Source organism: Nannospalax galili, unplaced genomic scaffold (genome assembly GCF_000622305.1).
Source record: "Nannospalax galili isolate Female #2095 unplaced genomic scaffold, S.galili_v1.0 scaffold1128, whole genome shotgun sequence".
Classification (NCBI taxonomy): Eukaryota; Metazoa; Chordata; class Mammalia; order Rodentia; family Spalacidae; genus Nannospalax; species Nannospalax galili.
In genome coordinates, this window is record NW_008358632.1 from 1,276,179 (window position 1) to 1,295,096 (window position 18,918).

Here is an 18,918-nt window from a genome sequence, read left to right on the forward strand (position 1 = left end):
TCCCAGCACCCACATGGCAGCTAACAACTGTCTGTAACTTCAGTTCCAGGGGATCCGACAGCCTCTTCTGTCTTACCTGGACATTGCATGACATGGGTGCACTTACCTACGTGCAGGCATGACGCTCATACACATAAAAATAAAAACAATGTATTTTAAAAAGAAAACTAAATCATGAGTTTGCTAACTGACCTTTGTCCTTTTCAATAATAGTTAATGTGCACCAAGACCCTTGTGAGTAAGCACAGGTGTGTCTTAGATTTGTGTGTACTGTCAACCAGAGATGACCTGCTTTGTGAGCATTGAAAGTCAGTAGGTAGATCCACCATTAGAGGCTTAATAGTCTGTATTCTGCAAAGTGAATCACCTCCTTTCCCTTTTTGCAGTCTTCAGCCTGTCCTGGCAGACCATGTTCCTGGTGACAACTCTGATGCTGAGGAACAAATACATAAAAAGCAACGACTGAATTTAGTTTCTTCATCATCTGATGGCACCTGTGTTGCAGCCCGAACACGACCTGTACTGAGCTGCAAGAAACGGAGGCTTGTTCGGCCCAGCAGCATCGTTCCTCTTTCTAAGAAGGTCAGTACCTGTGAAACTTGGTCATTGTCAAAATAGTGTGCCAAGGTGCTCAGATAGAAGGATCCGCCCATTGTCAGCTTGCCATGTAGTGTTTTCCAGAGCTGGCTAATCTCCAAGGTTTCCTGGGGAGCATTAAAAACCTGTTAAGTTCCTAAAGATTAATTCAGTTGCTTTGGAGTTAGGACTGAAAAATATTGTTTTCTTTTCCTTTTATTTATTTATTTACTAGGACACATTGTGTTTCATTGTGACATTTTCACACGTATTGTACTTTGTTCTTTGGAAACTGCTAGCTTGAGTTTTAAGACAGAAATGGAAAAAGCTCCAAAAGTTTAAATGCTGCTATAAACATTTTGAAGGAGAATATACTTAATCACCTACACTATTTTCCCAGAAAATGGCAGTGTTAACCAGGCATGGTAGAGCATACCTGTAATCCCTGTACTTGGGAGATAGACTGAGAAGGGTCAGGAGTTAGGTTAGCCTTGGCTAAATAATAAGTTTGAGGACATCCAAGGTTAACATGAAACCGTCTTTTTAATATTATTTTTATTTTATATATATGAGTATAATACCTGTGTACAAGTAGGTGCACCTGTGTCATGCGAGGTCCTAGGGCGTCAGAAGAGGGTGCCTAATCCCCTGGAACTGGAGTAACAAATAGTTGTTAGCCATTATGTGGGTGCTGGGAATTGAACTTGGGGTCCTCTGCAAGGGCACCCAGTGCTTTTAACTGCTGAGCCATCTCTCCAGCCCCATTTGAAACCCTATCTTAAATAAAATAAAACATACTGTACTACACCACTATTTTCTCCTTTTTCTTTTTTCTTTTCTCTTTTGAGACAAGATCTCATGTAGCCTAGGCTTGCATTGGGGTTTATTTGTTATTGTTTTGGTTTGTTTTTATTTGAAAAGAGGCCTCTCTTGGTGTAAACCTAGGTGGCCTGAAATTCCTGATCCTCCTGCCTCTGCCCTCCCAGGTACTGGGATTAAACCACCACACCATGAAGGTTTTGCTTATTTTAAAAAAGACCATTATGATGGGCGTGGTGGCGCACACCTTTAATTCCAGCACTAGGGAGGCAGAGGCTGGCAGATCTTTGTGAGTTCGAGGACAGCTGGGGCTACAAGGAGACCCTGTCTCAAAAAGACAAAATAAAAAGATCATTACAATTTATTTTCTTTTCTCTGTTTCTTTTTTTCCCTTCTTCCTTCCTTCCTTTTTTCCTTTGGTGTGTCTTTAGACGGGGCCTCTCCCCTGGTCTTGGAGCTCCTAAGCCTCCTGTCTCTACCTCCTGAGTTCTGGGAATGAAGTCATAACACCACCACACCCAGCTTCTATTCCAAGTTCCAAATTTGTTACTTAACAAATGTTATGCTCACAAAAAATGGAGACTTGAAAAATGCAAAGAACCTTATTGTTTATTCTTTAAATAGCAGAATTAATTTTATTCTGAAACTTAGGAAATGCATGGAAAATGCTTGTGGAGTGCCTTTCTCATGTTACTAGGACAAAGTGGCTTTTCCTTTATGAAATGTTTTGTTTTTGTTGACTCCCTCATTCATCAAGTATTTGCTGTATTTTAGTGAGCTCCATCTGTTCTAGGTACTGGCCATATACTAGACCAAAACAAAATTCTAATTGCTTGTGACAGAAAACAAATCAGTAAATGGACTCTACAGTGTACCCTACAGCATTAAATACTGCACAGCATGGGAAATGCAGAGTACTGGGAATCTCATATACAGTAGCCATCTCCCCAGCCCCTGCCATGATCTTTTAAAAGGACAACATTGTGAGAATTTACTGTCAGGCAGTATTCTTCTGTCTTTCTCTAGATTATGCCTGAAATACCAAAATAGTAAAAATAGAAGTATAACACATTTGGAAAAATTCTCGTTGACATTTGAGTCTCTCAGATTTTTGTTAGTAGTCTTAAATCTGAAGTGATTTCTCTGAGAGATGAAGAGTTGATGACAAGAAAATAATGAATGCATTACTAGCCAGGTGTAGTGGTGCATGCCTGTGTAATCCCAGCACTCATACACAAAGAAAAGAAACCTTCATACCCTTTATTTGCAGTGCTAGTGCCTAAAATGACACAACCAAAAGTAAGCTGCATAAGAATTAAGGGAAAGAAATGTTAAGGTTTTTCTCTTTTTTTGAGGCACGGTCTTATGTTGTTGAGGATGGCCTTGAATTCTTGAGCTTCCTGCCACCCAGCCAAAAAAATTAATTGGGAAATAAACTGTTTACTAGACAAAGTAGAAATGCTGGAGTTCTGTCTCTGTCAGTGTTTAAGAGCAGCAGCATTCCCTTTATCTTGACTGCTTATTATGTTTCACATAGCTGGTGATATACCCCCAGTTGTATGTGCTAATCAGTAAGCATCTTACGTCATCTTGAGGTGCTGGAGTTTGCCAGATAAATTCATCGAACGAGATCACTGAGTATCCGAGGTACTTGGTCAAGGTAGTCAGGTTTCACTGGTGGGCAAAACGATGTCTTTTCTTAATTTTTGTTTTATTAATTTAGTTTATTTATTTTTTTATTTTTTATTTTATGTGTGTGCGTGTATTGCCTGCATGTAGGTAAGTGCACCCATGTTGCACAATGCCCACGGAGGACAGAAGAGGCCATCAAACCCTCTGGAACTGGAGTTATGGACAGTTGTTAGCTGCCATGTGGGTGCTGGGATTCTAACCCAGGTCTTCTACAAAAATAACCACTGTTCTTAACCACTGAGCCATCTCTCCAGCCCTGTATTTATTTTATTTTTATTTTATGTTACGAGTGTTTTGCGTGCATGTGTGTGTGTGTGTGGGTGGGGGTATATGTGTGCAATGCCCATGGAGGTCAGAAGAGGTCTTCAGATCCTCTGGAACTTGATTTACAGGCTATTGTTAGCTGCCCTATGGGTGCTGGGAACTGAAGTCAGGGTATCAAATTTGTGGAACAGGTGCTTTTACTCACTGAACCACCTTGGCTAGTTGTGTGTGTGTGTGTGTGTGTGTGTGTGTGTGTGTGTGTGTGTGTGTTTTAAGACCAGGGTCTCAGTTGAGTGTGGTGGCATATGCCTTTAATCCCAGCACTTGGGAGACAGAGGAAGGTGGATCTCTGTGAGTTTGAGACAAGCCTAGTCTACATAGCAAGTTCTAGCCAGCTGGGGCTACAGGGAGACAAAAAAACAACAACAACAACAACAAAAAAAGACCAGGGTCTCAGTAGGTAGCCTCAAACCTAAGACCATCCTGCCAGTCACACCTGAGTGCTTTGGCTTTACTTAAGCATGTTCCACCCTACCTAGCTCTAAAGAGTTCTGTTTTCTTACTGTATTGAGAATTAAATACAGGAGCTTACTAGGATATTGTACCACTGAGCCACATCCCTAGCCCCAGTTGTATATTCAAGTCTGTCTTTATGCTCAACATTGTATTGGGAGTGGGGGGGGTATAGGGTTTTATGGGGTTTTTTGTGGGGGGTTTTGGCGTAACTTTTTTTTTTTTAATGTGTATGAATGTATGGCCTGCATGTATGTGAGTGCACCCATGTCGTGCTGTGCCACGGGGTCAGAAGAGGTGGTCAGATTCCCCTGGAACTGGCATTAAGGACAGTTCGTAGCCGGCATGTGGGTGCTGGGAATTGAACCCATGTCCTCTGCAAGAGCAGTCAGTGCTCTTAACTGATGAGTCATCTCTCCAGCCCCACATTTGTAGATCTTAATACCAATCTTAGGACAAAAGCTTCATTCAGTAGATAATTTTTTGGGAAGTAATTGAAAATGAGACCTAATAAATTATAAAAGACCTTGAAGTTTGAAACTGTTGATAGGAATTTTGGCCTCTAGATTTCAGATTTTGACAGGAAAGTGTCACAAACTATTTATTGGAATTTCAATCTGGAGATAGTTTATAATGGAAATACATTAGAACAAAAGACAATGGGAGCTAAGAGAGAGAATAGCAGTACTAATCGTAGAGGAAATAATAGCTGATGACTCTTAAATTCTAAAGATCCTGTGCCGGTGAGATAGCTTAGTGGATAAAGATAAAGTGGTGGTTCTATGAAATGATCACTAAGCTGTGGTAAGTTTATATTAGATTTGGGAGGACACAGGCTTTCAGAATGAAAGATTATCTTCCCAGGAAATAGGGAAAGCTCACGGTGAAGAGCAGGGAATACTTTCCTGTGAAAAAGCACAAAATAATTACGGCGAAATAATTATATATTGCCTACATTGCTGTTTGTTTTGTGTCTGTTATCACTTTAGGGATCTAGTGTAGTAGGTGTTTATAATTAAGCCAGTGAAGAAACAGATGGAAATTTTTTTTTTTTAAAAAATATATGTTCATTTCATGGATTGCTGCTTCTGTAAGGTGGGTATTACAACTATAGTTTATTGCATAATGAAATTTATAAGCTGAAACTAGGCCTAGCTGCGTATACCTGTAATCCTAGCAGTTGAGAGGCTAGTGCAGGAAGAGTGCCATGAGTTCAGGGCCACTGAGGCCTACTTAGTGAGTTCCAGCTTAGCCTTAGCTATATAGCAAGACCCTGTCTCAGTAAAATAAAAACAATAGCATCAACATGTGGGTTGCTTCTTTTCTCAAATAAAATTATATATGTTTCTAAGACAAAAGAGTAGGACTAGGAGTGTAGGAACTTTAGCATGCACAAGGCCCTGGGTTTGATCCCCAACACTCTGGGGAAGAAAATGAAAACAAGAACAAAGCTTTTAAAATAATTCACTACATTATTCTGAGTATTACCCAGGACCATTGTGTGTAAGTGGGAGCCACCAGTGTTTGGAAATGAAAGGTTAAAATGACTAGGTTTCTTTGTACAGTAGAACAGAATAATTACTAACATGTCTTTTAAGCTTTATTTATAATGTTTTATTTATTTAATTTTTTTTTTTAGAATATCATTTACTTGGGACTGACTGGAAAGATGACTCAGTAGCTAAGAGCAGTTGCTGCTCTTCCAGCAGACCTGAGTTCAGTTCCTAGAATCCTTGTTGGGCAGCTCACAGTCACCAGTAACTCAGCTCCAGGGTATCTGACACCTTCTTTTGGCCTCCATAGGCACCTGTGGACAAACATGTTTCTCTCTCTCGCTCTCTAGCTCTCGCTCTCAAAATTTTAAATTAAATCTTGGGCCAGAGGTGGCTCAGCAGTTAAAGAGTACTACCTCCAGGAGATCCAATGCCCCCTTCTGGTCTTTGTCGGCACTCATACACATGGCATACACTCACAGTTAAATACATAAAATAAACATTTTCAAAATCTTCTATCTAGTCTTTGATAGTTTCATACATGCATACAGTGTATCTTGATCCCATCCACCCATAGGTCCGGTCCACTCTATGTGGAAGTGTGCCCCCGACCCCCAAACCTTGATTGTCCGTTTTTGTTTTTTTTTCTTTTTCTTTAGGTAACTTGCTGAGTTCAGCTAGTGTTGCCTACTGGAATGGTGATTGATTTGTGTAGGTAACCATAACTGTAGTGAGTTCATGAGTGGTGCTGGACCATGTCCCATCCACAAGACAACATTTCAAAGCGCTCTTACATTCTGAATATTCCTGAACTTTGGGATGGGGGTGGGGGTTGGTGCTTGATGGTCCCTTTCCTTTTGAGGGAGGTGGTGTTGATGTCCCGTTTAGGGCTGAGCACTCAAACAGTCATTTATTCTCAACATTTTAACTAGTTAGACGTCACTGTACTAACTGCTGTCCACTGTAGAAAGATGCTTTGCTGGGCAAGGTTGAGGAGCAATATCAGTTTGTGGGCTTAAGTTGCTGGTACAGCTGCTCTGGGTTAAAAAAGTGAAGCCTTCAAGACCACCCCCCGGCTCTAGCAGGCTCTACATAGTACTGTGTGTAGGGTGGGTGTGTGTGTCAAGATTTGTATTTCTTTTTATTGAGCCCAGTCTGACCTTAGACTTTCTACAACCCTCTTTTCTCAACCTTTCAAGTACTGGGGTTTGCAGGTGTGACCTACGATGCCCAGCTTTAAGTAGCATTTCCTAACAAACTTTGCCAGTGTTGTGGCATGTCATGACTTTAGAATTTTGTATTTCATTAGGATATAAATGTATCATGGGAGAATTAATATAAGTTGTTTTAAGGTTGGCTTCTATAGACTTGTTCAGTCTTAAAATTGTCATCTTATGCTGGGTGTGGTGGCATGCACTTTAAATCCCAGCAGAGGCAGGCAGATCTCTGTGAGTTCAAGGCCAGCCTGGTCTACATAGTGAGTTCCAGGCCAGCTGGGGCTACGGAGAGATCCTGTCTCATAAAGGATCACACCCCCCCATTGTCATCTTATTTCTTTATTAATCATCTTATTTTTATAAGTTTTTTCAAAGATTGGGTCTTGTTTTCTGTACTTTGAAATTTTATTTTTTATTATATTTGTATTAATGTCTTGCCTGCATGTATGTTGTGCAGTGCCCATGAAGGCCAGAAGAAGGTATCAGATTCCTTGGAACTAGAGTTTTGTAGATCAATAAAACAGTTGTGAATGCATGTTTTCTTATAGTGTCTCATCCCCTTACATGGTTTGAGTTGTCCATATAAGTTTGATCCTTCACATTTTTTTTTGGGGGGGGGTGTTTTGTTTTGTTGTTATTGATGTTTGGTCTTTTTGAGACAGGGTCTCCATGTGTGGCCTCATTTGTCATCTATGATATGTATTTCCTGTCTTGGAAATTTCTTTTTTTATCTTAATCTTTTCTTGGCTTTGCTAGTCTTGCTATATTTAGTATATGTCATGGGTCAGTTTATGAGGAAAAAAAATTATTTCCCTTTCAGTATTTGCTTTCTTGATTTTTTTTTTCTAATTGTTTTAATTTTCAAAGTTTTAGAATAGTTTTTAGATACTAACCACCTGTCCTAAGTGCTCCTGTTCATCTGTGATATGGTCTGGTTTTTATCTCTTCCAACATATTCCTCTTCCAGATCATCCAGCCCTGATTAACTGAGGTGCAGTGGGTTTTTTTCTTTTTTTCCTTCAAAAAGGTAATTAACAATGTTCATGTAGAATGTCATATTTAGTATCAGTGGCATCCATAAGTGTAACTTATTAGAAAATTTCTTCAATTTGCCAAGTCTGATCTTCAAAGGACTTTCTTTGTATGTAACCTTTCTGTGTAATCTGTCCTTAGAAGGCAGTTGTGGAATGTTGATAAAGACCACATGATTCTCTCTCTCTTTTTTGGGGGGAGGGGGGCTCTTTTTGAAACAGGGTCTCCTTGTAGCTCCAGCTGTCCTGGAACTCACTCTGTAGACCAGGCTGGCCTCGAACTCACAGAGGATCCATCTGCCTCTGCCTCCTGAGTGCTGGGATTAAAGGCAAAAAAGCATGCACCACCACACCTGGCAAGACCACATTATTCTTAAATATTTATCTTTATTCTGTGTAAGTCCATAAAGGGAAATACATTAAAGACATGTCAGTGAAGATGCTGGGATGGAATGTAGCTCAGTGTCCCTGGGTACAATTCCCTGGGGTGGGTGAGTGATAAAATGAGTACTTCCAAAGACACAAAGGAAAAGATGACTGTGGTGCCTGACTTCAGCATTTGGAAGGTAGAGGTAGGAGCATCAGAAATTTGCAGGCACCCTTGGCTACACGAGACATCCTTCCATTCCCACTAAAAAAGGAGATACAGAAAAGATAATAAGCTAGATATGGTGGCACATCCTGTAATCTAGCACATGGGAGGTTGAGGAAGGATTTCTGGGAGTTTTAAGGCCAGCTTGGGGAATCTATTGTCTTAAGAAAAACTGAAACCAGCATTTGGCGAGGGAGCTGAGGCAGAAGGATTGCTGTGGATTTCCTAGAGGAACTAGAAAGTGCAGTTTAGGGGTGGAATTTTGGTGCTCCTGCCTTGTACCTATTACATTATTAGCCTTTCTTCTCACAGTGCCATTCCCCAGAAAGGTTCTTGCTTGCCCGACTGGGTGTTGCCCAGATGATGTTATGAGTCATGCTTTGGCAAATTCCACTTGTTTTTTGTAACCCAAGATTGTAAGGATCCCACATTCAACTTTTCTTCTCAAAACCCTGAACTGTAAGAATCAAGTCTTTTGAGGATTTAAGTTCATTATTTCTCTGTTTTCTTCCTATGTGTGTAAGGAATACACACAATTTATTTCTCTTGGAATTAATCTAAAACAAAAATTGTGAATGGGAACACTTTTTCACTTCTTAGCTATGAGATTTGGTTTTTTGTTTTTTTTTTTTTGTTTTTTTTTTTTTGAAACTCAAAGGTAGTTTTTGGGGGTTTGATTAAAAAACACTGGGACAGGCAAGTTAAAAATCTTGGCGTTTGCTTGAAGAAAGAAAATTGAAGATGAAAAGGGAAAGCCATACCTTTTGTAGTAGTGGATGGGAAACAGCTACCAGAAGTGCCTGAGAGAAAACCAGGTAACAGAGAAAGCATGCTTAGACTTTGGCCAGTACCCAAAAGAAAAAGATATATATAAAAAAGGAAAAGTTAAGATTTTCTTAGGACTGAGAAGAACCTGCAGGTTATTCAGTGCTATGCCATGGAAGCCCTAGAAGTGACTTTTAAGAGTGGGTTTTAGGTTTATAAAGGTTAAAGAGTAGCTGAGGCAGAGGCAGGCGGATTTATGTGAGTTCAAGGCCAGCCTGGTCTATATAGTGAGTTTCAAGCCAGGTGGAGCTACTGGGAAACCCTGTCTCAAAAAAAAAGGGTTAAAGAGTAATTACTTAGTAGTATCATGAAGCGTGCCACCTTGTGTAAGACCATCTGAAAGCTTTTGAAGAGAATGTATATACTGATGAGAGATGTTTTGTTACTGTAGAAGGCATTAATAGTGGGTAGTAGGTGCAGTTAACTGAAAAGAGTAAGTAATGCCCTGGGAATCGATAGCCAGCAACTTACCTAAGTAGACATTAAAAACTATCAAGTGAGCTGGTGTAGTGGATGAAGCACACCTGAAATCTCAGTACTTGAGATAGATAGAGGCTAGGGATCAGGCCAACCTTGACTGCCCAAGACAGTGTCTCAAAAAACACAACTGGATTTCTGCCCCACTACAGGGTGGGGGTGGCCATCTTGGATACGTGCCCTCAAAAGTTCCTGATTCTGCATCGGGGTTTTTCCACTACTTTCCACCTACCAGGGTTGTATCCCCAGCTCATCTCTGTGGGGCAGATGGCCTCCTAACAGCTGGCTCCTTTGCAGATCACTTGTGAAAGGAGACTTTTTACATGTCCTACTATATCAGTGAGGACTGTTAACATGGGTACTGGCATAACTTTCTTCTCAAGAAATTTGGAGTGGCACAGTACTCTTAATAAGTTAAAAAAAAGTCTGGAGAGGTGGCTCTTCTGAAGAGAGATGGGTGATTGTATATATGTATTACTTGATAACAAAGAAATGAGTTTCAGGGCTGGAGAGATGACTTTGGTTTGATTCCCAGCACCCACATGGTGGCTAACAACTGTCCAGTCATACACATAAAAATAATAAAATATTTTTAAAGAGAAAAGAAATGAGCTTCACATAAGTCCACATATAAAAACTAACAGGAGAGTTAGAGACCAAAAAGTTCCATTGTTGGAAGAACAAAGTCACTGACCTCTCCATGCCCAGAATTGGATTTGGTCTTGATCAGCTGCAGTAGGAAAATGTATCTGCGATGATTGATGAGGTATTTGAGGCAGTAGACATTAAGATTTCCATGTATACACGCCAAACAGATGAAGATTTGGATGGACCTGTGTTTTTCTGTGTCATCCCTAGTTGGCAAACTGATCTTTAAAAGCAGAGGAAAATCTTGGTTTGAGGGAATTTACATCATGGACTGGACATGGGTTTCTGGATTCCAGTATTTGGACAGGTCACTGCTTGGGTTACATTGCTGTGTTTGCAGAAAGGTGAGGACTGCAGCCGGGCGTGGTGGCGCACACCTTTAGTCCCAGTACTGGGGAGGTAGAGGCAGGCAGATATCTGTAAGTTTGAGGCCAGCCTGGTCTACAATAGTGAGTTCCAGGCCAGCTGGGGCTACGGAGAGACCCTGTCTCAAAAAGACCAAAAAAAAAAAAAAAAAAAACCCAAAATGGTGATGACTGTGAGGCCAGACAGTAGGCCAGGAAACTATTTAGTGAAGCCCATGTGGCTTATTTTGCTCCAGTGCATTACCTAGGTTGTTTGACTGGACTCTAGGTGACAGCATTGATCCTAATTTGCTTGCCTTTTGAAGAGAAATTGCAGGAAAGGGGTGAACTTTTGGCATCTTTTTGTCCTTTGTGCCCTTGGTGTAATTCTAATGTCAAAATCATAGAAAAATATTATGGTTTGGTTTGGTTTGTTTTAGTTACAAATTTAGGTCTATGCTCTCACCAGGAATATGTGGTGACAAGAGTGGAACAGCAAATCATGGGATTACAAACAACAAGCAGGCATAGTGGTGTGTGCCTTTTTAATCTTTACCTGTACTCGGGAAACAGAGGCAGGCAGATCTTTGTGAGATTGAGGCCAGCCTGGTATACATAGTGAATTCCAGGCCAGCTGGGGCTACCAGAGACCCTGTCTTAAAACAACAACAACAAAAAATCCATCAGTTGGTAAAGCCTACAGGCAAAGTATGTCATAAATTCGATACTGGATTTTGTCATGAAAAGGAAGGAAATTTCTTTAATCACTTTGACAACCAATCTGTTAGATAAATGAAATAAACGTTTTGTTAGAACTTTCAAGCAGCTATTTAGAAAGATTTTCTGAATCTTTGGGTGAATGGGGAGCTAGCGTATTTGTTGTTTTAATGTGAGTGAGTGAGTCTGTGTGAGAGACAGAGATGGAGACAATACAAATGTGCACCTGTGGAAGTCAGAGGATAACTTTAGGGAAATTTTGGTTTCTCCTTTCACTCTGGGTTCCAGGAATCAAACTCTGGTTATCAGGCTTGCATGACAAATGCTTTTACCTAGTGAGCCATCTTGCCATCCTGGGAACTAGGTTTTCGTCAGAGCCAAATTGTCAGTTTTATCTGCTTTTCATAGGTTCACCGGAACAGCACCATCATCCGCTCTGGCTGCGATGTGAATCCCTCCTGTGCACTGTGTGGTTCAGGCAGTATCAGCACCATGCCTCCTGAAATCCACTATGAAGCCCCACTATTGGAGCGTCTTTCCCAGTTGGACTCTTGCGTTCACCCTGTGCTAGCATTTCCAGATGGTAAGAAAGACAACAGAATATAAACTCTAGTCATTGAGATCTGAAAGGGTTCCAGGTGAAAGGAACTCAGCTGATGTCCTTTGTGTGGTGGCTCAGATACTCTGAAGATACCACTTTCTATCAACAAAATCTTCTCAGAATTTTGCAAAAGAGTGTAACAGATTCACCAAATCAGAAGGTACTGCTAAAGATTGTAACTGGTCCACCATGGTGTCTGTCACCTCCAACTACAGATACCCTGGTATTAAAGATATGTTTCTGGGGGCTGGAGAGATGGCTCAACAGTTAAGAACACTGGTTGTTCTTGCAGAAGACCCGGGTTTGAATCCCAGCACCCACATGGCAGCTGACAGCTGTCCATAACCCCAGTCCCAGGGGATCCGACAGCCTCTTCTGACCTCTGCAGGCATTGCATGACACAGGTGCACTTACCTACATGCAGGCAATACACGCATACACATAAAATAAAAATAATAAATAAAATATTTTTTTAAAAAAAGATATATTTCTGGGTATGGTGGTGCAAGTCTGTAATCCTAACACTTGGAAGATTTATGCAGGAGTGTTAGAAGTTCAAGGCCAAACTGAGTCAGCTACAGAATGAGACTCTGTATCTAGAACTTAGTATATCTTTCAGGATTTTTTAATTCCATTGGTTTTTGAGACAAAGTCTTGGGTAACCCAGGCTGGCCACTCACTACATGTCTGAGGATGACTTTGAACTCTTCTTCAGTCTAACACTATCCCAACTGAGCTATTTCAGTACTTCGACATTGAACTCTTGATCCTCCCATCTCTACTTTCTTTTTTTTAGTTTTTTTTTTTTTTAACTTTTTTTTTTTTTTTTTTTTTTTATTTTTTTTTTTTTTTTTTTAAACGTGTATACATGTATTGCTTGCATGTAGGTAAGTGCACCCGTGTCCTGCAATACCCGCAGAGGTCAGAAGACGCTGTCGGATCCCCCTGGGACAGTTGTTAGGTGCCTTGTGGGTGCTGGGATTGGAACCTGGGTCTTCTGCAAGAACAACCAGAGTTCTTAACCGCAGAGCCATCTCTCCAGCCCCTCCCATGTCTACTTTCTGAATGCTGAAATTACAAGCATGCTCCACCACATTTGTTTGAAAATTTTTTCTTTTTTTTTAATATTATTTTTATTTTATGTGTATGAGTATATTGCCGGCATGTATGTGAGTGCACCCATGTCCTGCAATGCTACAGAGGTCAGAAGAGGGCTTTGGATTCCCTTGGAACTGGAGTTATAGATTGTAATTAGCTGCAATGTGGATGCTGGGAATTGAACCTGGGTCCTCTGCAAGAGCAGTCAGTGCTCTTAACTGCTGAGCCATCTCTCCAGTCCCTGAAAAGCTTTTCTAAACCACTTCCCTAGACAGACTACAGGAAATCAGTGCTTTATAATTTGGGTTAGTTTCATTGGTTTTTCACATAACCTCATAATCTTTTGCTTGCCTACAGGAAATAAAATTTCGACCATTGCTGCTTGTCCCTAGAGTTTTATTTTCTCTCTTGCTAAAAAAATCTTTTCTCTTGCTAAAATAAACCCTGGTGGGCAGGTGAGACAGCTCAGTGGGTGAGAATACTTACTGTCAACCCCAGTCACCTGAACTGAATCCTGGGGACTCTCAGTGTTTAAAGAGAGAACTCCCACAGGTTTCTTCTGACCTCCATGTGCACAGGTACATACACATGTGCATACATACATAGAATAAGATTATAATAGAAGGTTTTAAAAATAAGATAAACCTCGATTAAACTACAAGGTAAATAAACAATCCTTGATTGCTTACTAACTTTTAAAAAAGATTTATTTTCATTTTATGTCTTAGAATGTTTTGCCAGTGTGTGTGTGTAACTGTATCATGTACGTACAGTGCCTGAGGAGGTCAGAAGAGAGCCTTGGATCCCCTGGAACCGGAGTTATGGATGATTGTTAGCCACCATGTAGGTGCTGGGAATTGAACCTGGGTCCTCTGTAAGAGCAGCCAGTTCTCTTAACTGCTGAGCCATCTCTCCAGCCCTACTTGCTCACTTTTTTTAAGTGAAGAATTTGCTGGGTGTGGTGGTATACTCCTTTAGTCTCAGCACTCAAGAGGTTGAGACAGGAAGATGCCATGAGTTTTAAGACAATCTGGGCTACATAGTAAGCTCTAGGCACACCTCAAATACAGTGTAAGACCCTGTCTCAAACAATATAAAAAAAGTGAAGAATTTCCTTTTGAATTTCTTAATGGCACATAGGATGGTTGCTGATGTAGTTCCCTTACTTACCTGCATGAGGATGAAAGGGATTCATGGTTTTTTATATTCTGTCCTTTTATAACTCCTTAGACTGTAAGTTTTTGAAAGCAAATAACTGAAGTATTCTGAGGAAGGAGGTTTATTGCGTATGCTCAGTTGGCTTAATTGGTATGAAGAAAAACCTCTGAGTGAAATTAAACTTTTTCTTTTTTTTGTTTTGTTTTTGAAACAGAGTCTCACAGTATACCTCAGGTTGGGCTTGATCTCACTATATAGTCAGGATTGACTTAAAACTCAAAGCAGTTCTCCTGCCTCAGGCTTTTGAGTACTGGTATTAAAGCAATGAGCTCAGTTCTGTCGTTAAAACATGCATATACAACACATAAACAAATAAGCATGGCAGTGTTCAGTGAGACAACTGTTCCGAGTAGTTCTTCCCTTTTAATTGACAGTTGACCAAACATTAATTGACTATAATTCACTCTTATTCATGTTCTTCTGATGATTGAATTCTCTCCTGGCCATTTAAAAAATTGTGTAGCTACCAGGAGTTTTGGCTTCAGTTAAATGCCCCCTAGGCTGTCAGGATTTGGTATAACATGACTGCTGCCGCATGAAGATTTGTAAGAGCAGAGAAATTTAGACAGTGAAGCACTTGGATAAGCTGTTCAGAGTATACTGAGAAGGAAGCTAAAACATTGTCCTCTGTCGTCCATCAGTCAGAATCCAGAATCAATTATTGAATTTTCCCTGTTCCTACCATTGGATTATAGCCATAATGATGATTATTTTTGTAGCATTTGCAATTTACAAAGAATTCTTCTTGTATTTGTCTCATTTGCTTCAGAAATCCTGTAAGGTGGGAAAGCACTGTGGAATGTGTTGGCTGATGGAATTCAGTAATGTTTAAATTATTAAACTCTAAAATTCAAGCCAGGGTCATCTAGTGCTTGTCCTTTCACTGTATTCCTTGTTCTTCCCAGTGAGGCTGTTAGAAGAAAAACCAGATTTTTACCCTTTTTGGGACTCTGGCTTCAGGCAGAGTCTCCAGGGATACTTGGAAACATTCAGTTACCCTTCGAGTTATATTTGTGAATTGTATGGTCTCAATTTTGAAGTAAAAGCTTGAAACCTGTAGTTGTTCTCATTGGCTGTGACCTAATAAACATGGTATTTATTCCTTTATCTGTGTATTATATTACCCTGTGTGGTTGCAGGTGGTATTCCCCCAGCATCCACCTAAGTAATGCCCACACGGTCTGCCCCACATCCCTACTAGGACATACCTATCTATGCCTTACTAGCCTTTCCTTCCTGTGAGTGCATCATACCTATAAGTATCACTACTCCCCTTTACCATCCTTTATACTTAAGTACAGATAGCAGTGCAAGGGAAGGAAGGATAGATGTAGAATAGCCCTCATGCTTTGCTGTTTTTGAGCTTTTTGGTTTTGGTTTGAGTCGGGGAGGGGGTTGTTGTTTAATGTGTAAGAGTGTATTGCCTTCATATATGTCAGTGCACCCGTGTTGTACAGTGCCCGCAGAATTCAGAAGTGGGTGTTGGGTCCCCTGGAATTGGAGTTACAGTTGGTAATTAGCCACCATGGGGATGCTGTGAACCAAACCTGGGTCCTTTGCAAGAGCAGCCACTGCTCTTACCTGCCAGTGCTATTCCATCTCTCCAGCCCCTTGTTTGTTAACACAAGGTCTCACTATGCAGTCCTGGTTGGCCTGGAACTCAAAGAGCCACATGCCTCTGTATGCTGGGATTAAAGGCATGCACCATTGTATCCAGCCCTCTTCATTTTAATTTTTGTATGTATATGTATGTGCCATGTGTGTGCTGGTGCCCATGGAGGCGAGAATAAGGCATCAGATCCCCTGACACTGTAGTTACAGGCAGTTGTGAGTCATATACATGGTTGATTGGAACCCAGCTGGGATCCTGGAAGAGCTGTGTGAGCTCTTAACTGCTGAGCTGATTTTACAGCCCCCATTTTTTTAAAAAAGAATTTATTATTATTTTTTAATGTGTATGCATGTATTGCCTGCATGTAGGTAAGTGCACCTGTGTTGTGCAATGCCTGCAGAGGTCAGAAGAGGCTGTCGGATCCCCTGGGACTGGAGTTACGGACAGTTGTTAGCCACTGTGTGGGTGCTGGAATTTGAACCCGGGTCTTCTGCAAGAACAACCAGTGTTCTTAACTGTATAGCCCCCATTTTTAATTTTATTTAAATACCATGGTCTTATAGAGTTGATCATTAAGCTCAAATTACAGAATTGTGTGTGAATATATGTATTCTACCATCCCAAGAAAGATTTTGAAATACTGTATTTGCCTATAGATTAATAAGACCTTTGTAATTTGAACTGTAGACCTAATCATTATATTTAATATTTTTCCTGTTGGGGTAATTTTGCTTTAACCCAAATAACTGCCACAGCAGAATGCAACTAATTTGTAAATTGAAAGATTTCCCAGAGGCGCAGACATGCCCAACTTCAATTCACAGTATAATCTGTGTGACAAGCTTCCTTAAGTATTGGCATTTCATGAATGTTACTGTATACAGTAGCATTGCACAACATGTTTAGTTACTGGACTGCCCTTTTGTAGTCTCTCCTATAAAAGACAATGGAAAGTAGTGGAATTTCCAACTTTATAGGCATAAACCACTATACTGAGTGTATATGGTGCTGAAAATCCAACCCAGGGCTTCTAAGCATGTTAGGCAAGTATTCTACCAATTGAGCTAGGTCCCCAGCCTTCTTTTTTTTTTTTTTTTTTTTTTTTTGAGCCAGGGCCTCCCTGCAGCCCCAGCTGTCCTGGAACTCACTATGTAGACCAGGCTGGCCTTGAACTCACAAAGATCTGCCTGCCTCTGCCTCCCAAGTGCTAGGATTAAAGGTGTGCACCACCACACCCGGCATGATTCCATTAAATTTCTAATCTTCATTTATTGGGTATCTGTTGAGTTCTCCCCATCACATTTAAAATTGTTAAATGTGATAGTTAGCTGTTTCGTGGCCCCATATAACAACTACAAATGAAGTGGAGATCCACTTACCAGTTTATGCAGTTGTTGGGATTGCAGCCTGCCATTCTTTGTCCTGAAGTTCTGTCTCTCACCTTCATTATATTGTAGGCACTCCCATTATGTTTGTCTAGATAAGAAATTGGTCCTGGGCCTCATGGTGCGGGATTGTAATCCTAACTACTCAGTTGCCTGGGCAGCTTAGTGAGACTTTGTCTCAAAATAAAGAGCCGGATATTGGTAGTGCACACTTGTAATTGCACCACTTGGGAAGCAGGGGCAGGGGAATTGCTGTGAATTTAAGGCCAGACTGGCTAGTATAGCAAGTTCCAGGCCATGGGGAAAGCTCCATCTCAGAACACTAAGAAGTGTGTGTGTATGTGTGTGTGTGTTTTTAAGTAAAAGACCCAAGCATGGTAATGCACGCCTTTAATCCTGGCACCAGAGAGGCAGAGGTAGGTGGATCTCTGAGTTCAGGACCAACCAGGGCTTCATGGAGAGGCGCTGTCTCCAAAAAAATAGGTAAAAAGAGGGCCAGCGGAAGGTGGCTCAACAGGTAAAAGCTCTACCCATGCAAGCCTAATCAGGTTTAATCATTAGAACCCTTCTAAAAAGCTGGATCTGGTAGCATGCGTCTGTAATCTTGGCATTCTGATAGCAAGATGAGAGGTGAAGACAGAATTACCCAGAAGCTCACAGGTCAGCTAGTGTGGAGTATGTAGTGCAGTATCAGAAATGAGAGACCTTGATTCAACAAGGTGGAAGGCCAGAACTGACTCCTAAAAGTTGTCCTCTGACTTCCATTCTTCAGGCTGTGACAAGTGCTTACCCACATTCTTTTTTTAAAAAGGCAAAATGAGGGCTGGGCATGTTAGCTCAGTAAATTAGAGCACTTACCTAGTGTGTGTAAGACCCTGTAACCTCCAACCACTTAACAACCCCCCTCCCCCCAACACACCCAGTACTGCAAAAGAAAATAGAGTAGTTATATACAGCCTTTTCTATCCCTAGCTGTGGAAGGTGAGGGATTAGGGACAATCGTTTGTGTGTTCTCTTATCACTTTATTTAGTAATCATCTTAATCCATGCCTGTAAATACAGAAGGATGTATGTAACTTCGGTGAATGTTTTTTTCAGTATGGTTTTTTTTTTTGTTTTTTGGTTTTTTTTTTTTAAATCCTTAGCTGGGTGTGGTGGCCATGTGTCTTTAATCCCAGCACTTGGGAGGCAGAGGCAGGTGGATCTGGAAGTTTAAGCCAGCTGGGGCTGCAGGGAGACCCTGTTTCAAAAAACTGAAAGGCCTGGCGGGGCAACCCTTGTAAGAATGCCACCTGCTGGCCATGGAGGTACATACTGTTTGGGGGAAAATTATCTACCTGCTGGAGAGGGTACTACAGCTTCCCGGGGCAGGAGGAGGAAGTGAGCATAACAAAAACACTCCAAAGAAAGCAGGCTTGAGAATGGTGGAAAGTAACTGCAGAACCAGCAAGTGAACGTAAATATCAGAACCTGGTAGAATTGAAGATAGTCTTTTGATCACCTTCATTTTCTTTGAGAAAATAGTAACAGGGAGTTCATAATCAGTTTTCACTTACCTGATAAGGAACTACATTTCTGCTGATAGCACTTTAATCTTTCTTTTTTTTTTTTTTTTTTTTGGTTGAGAATGGTGGAAAGTAACTGCAGAACCAGCAAGTGAACGTAAATATCAGAACCTGGTAGAATTGAAGATAGTCTTTTGATCACCTTCATTTTCTTTGAGAAAATAGTAACAGGGAGTTCATAATCAGTTTTCACTTACCTGATAAGGAACTACATTTCTGCTGATAGCACTT

The 18,918-nt window shown here is 40.8% G+C and overlaps 1 protein-coding gene across 8 annotated transcripts in view; it reads left to right on the plus strand.

Moving 5' to 3' along the window:
• Positions 1-18,918, plus strand: part of Kansl1 (KAT8 regulatory NSL complex subunit 1) — a 180,343-nt gene that overhangs the window by 144,639 nt on the left and 16,786 nt on the right. For all 8 annotated transcript variants that reach the window (XM_008821892.3, XM_029558066.1, XM_029558065.1 and 5 more), the window contains 2 exons: positions 387-582; positions 11,617-11,791. In XM_008821892.3, coding sequence (XP_008820114.1) covers positions 387-582; positions 11,617-11,791 — 371 coding nt within the window. The remainder of the gene's footprint in view (positions 1-386; positions 583-11,616; positions 11,792-18,918) is intronic.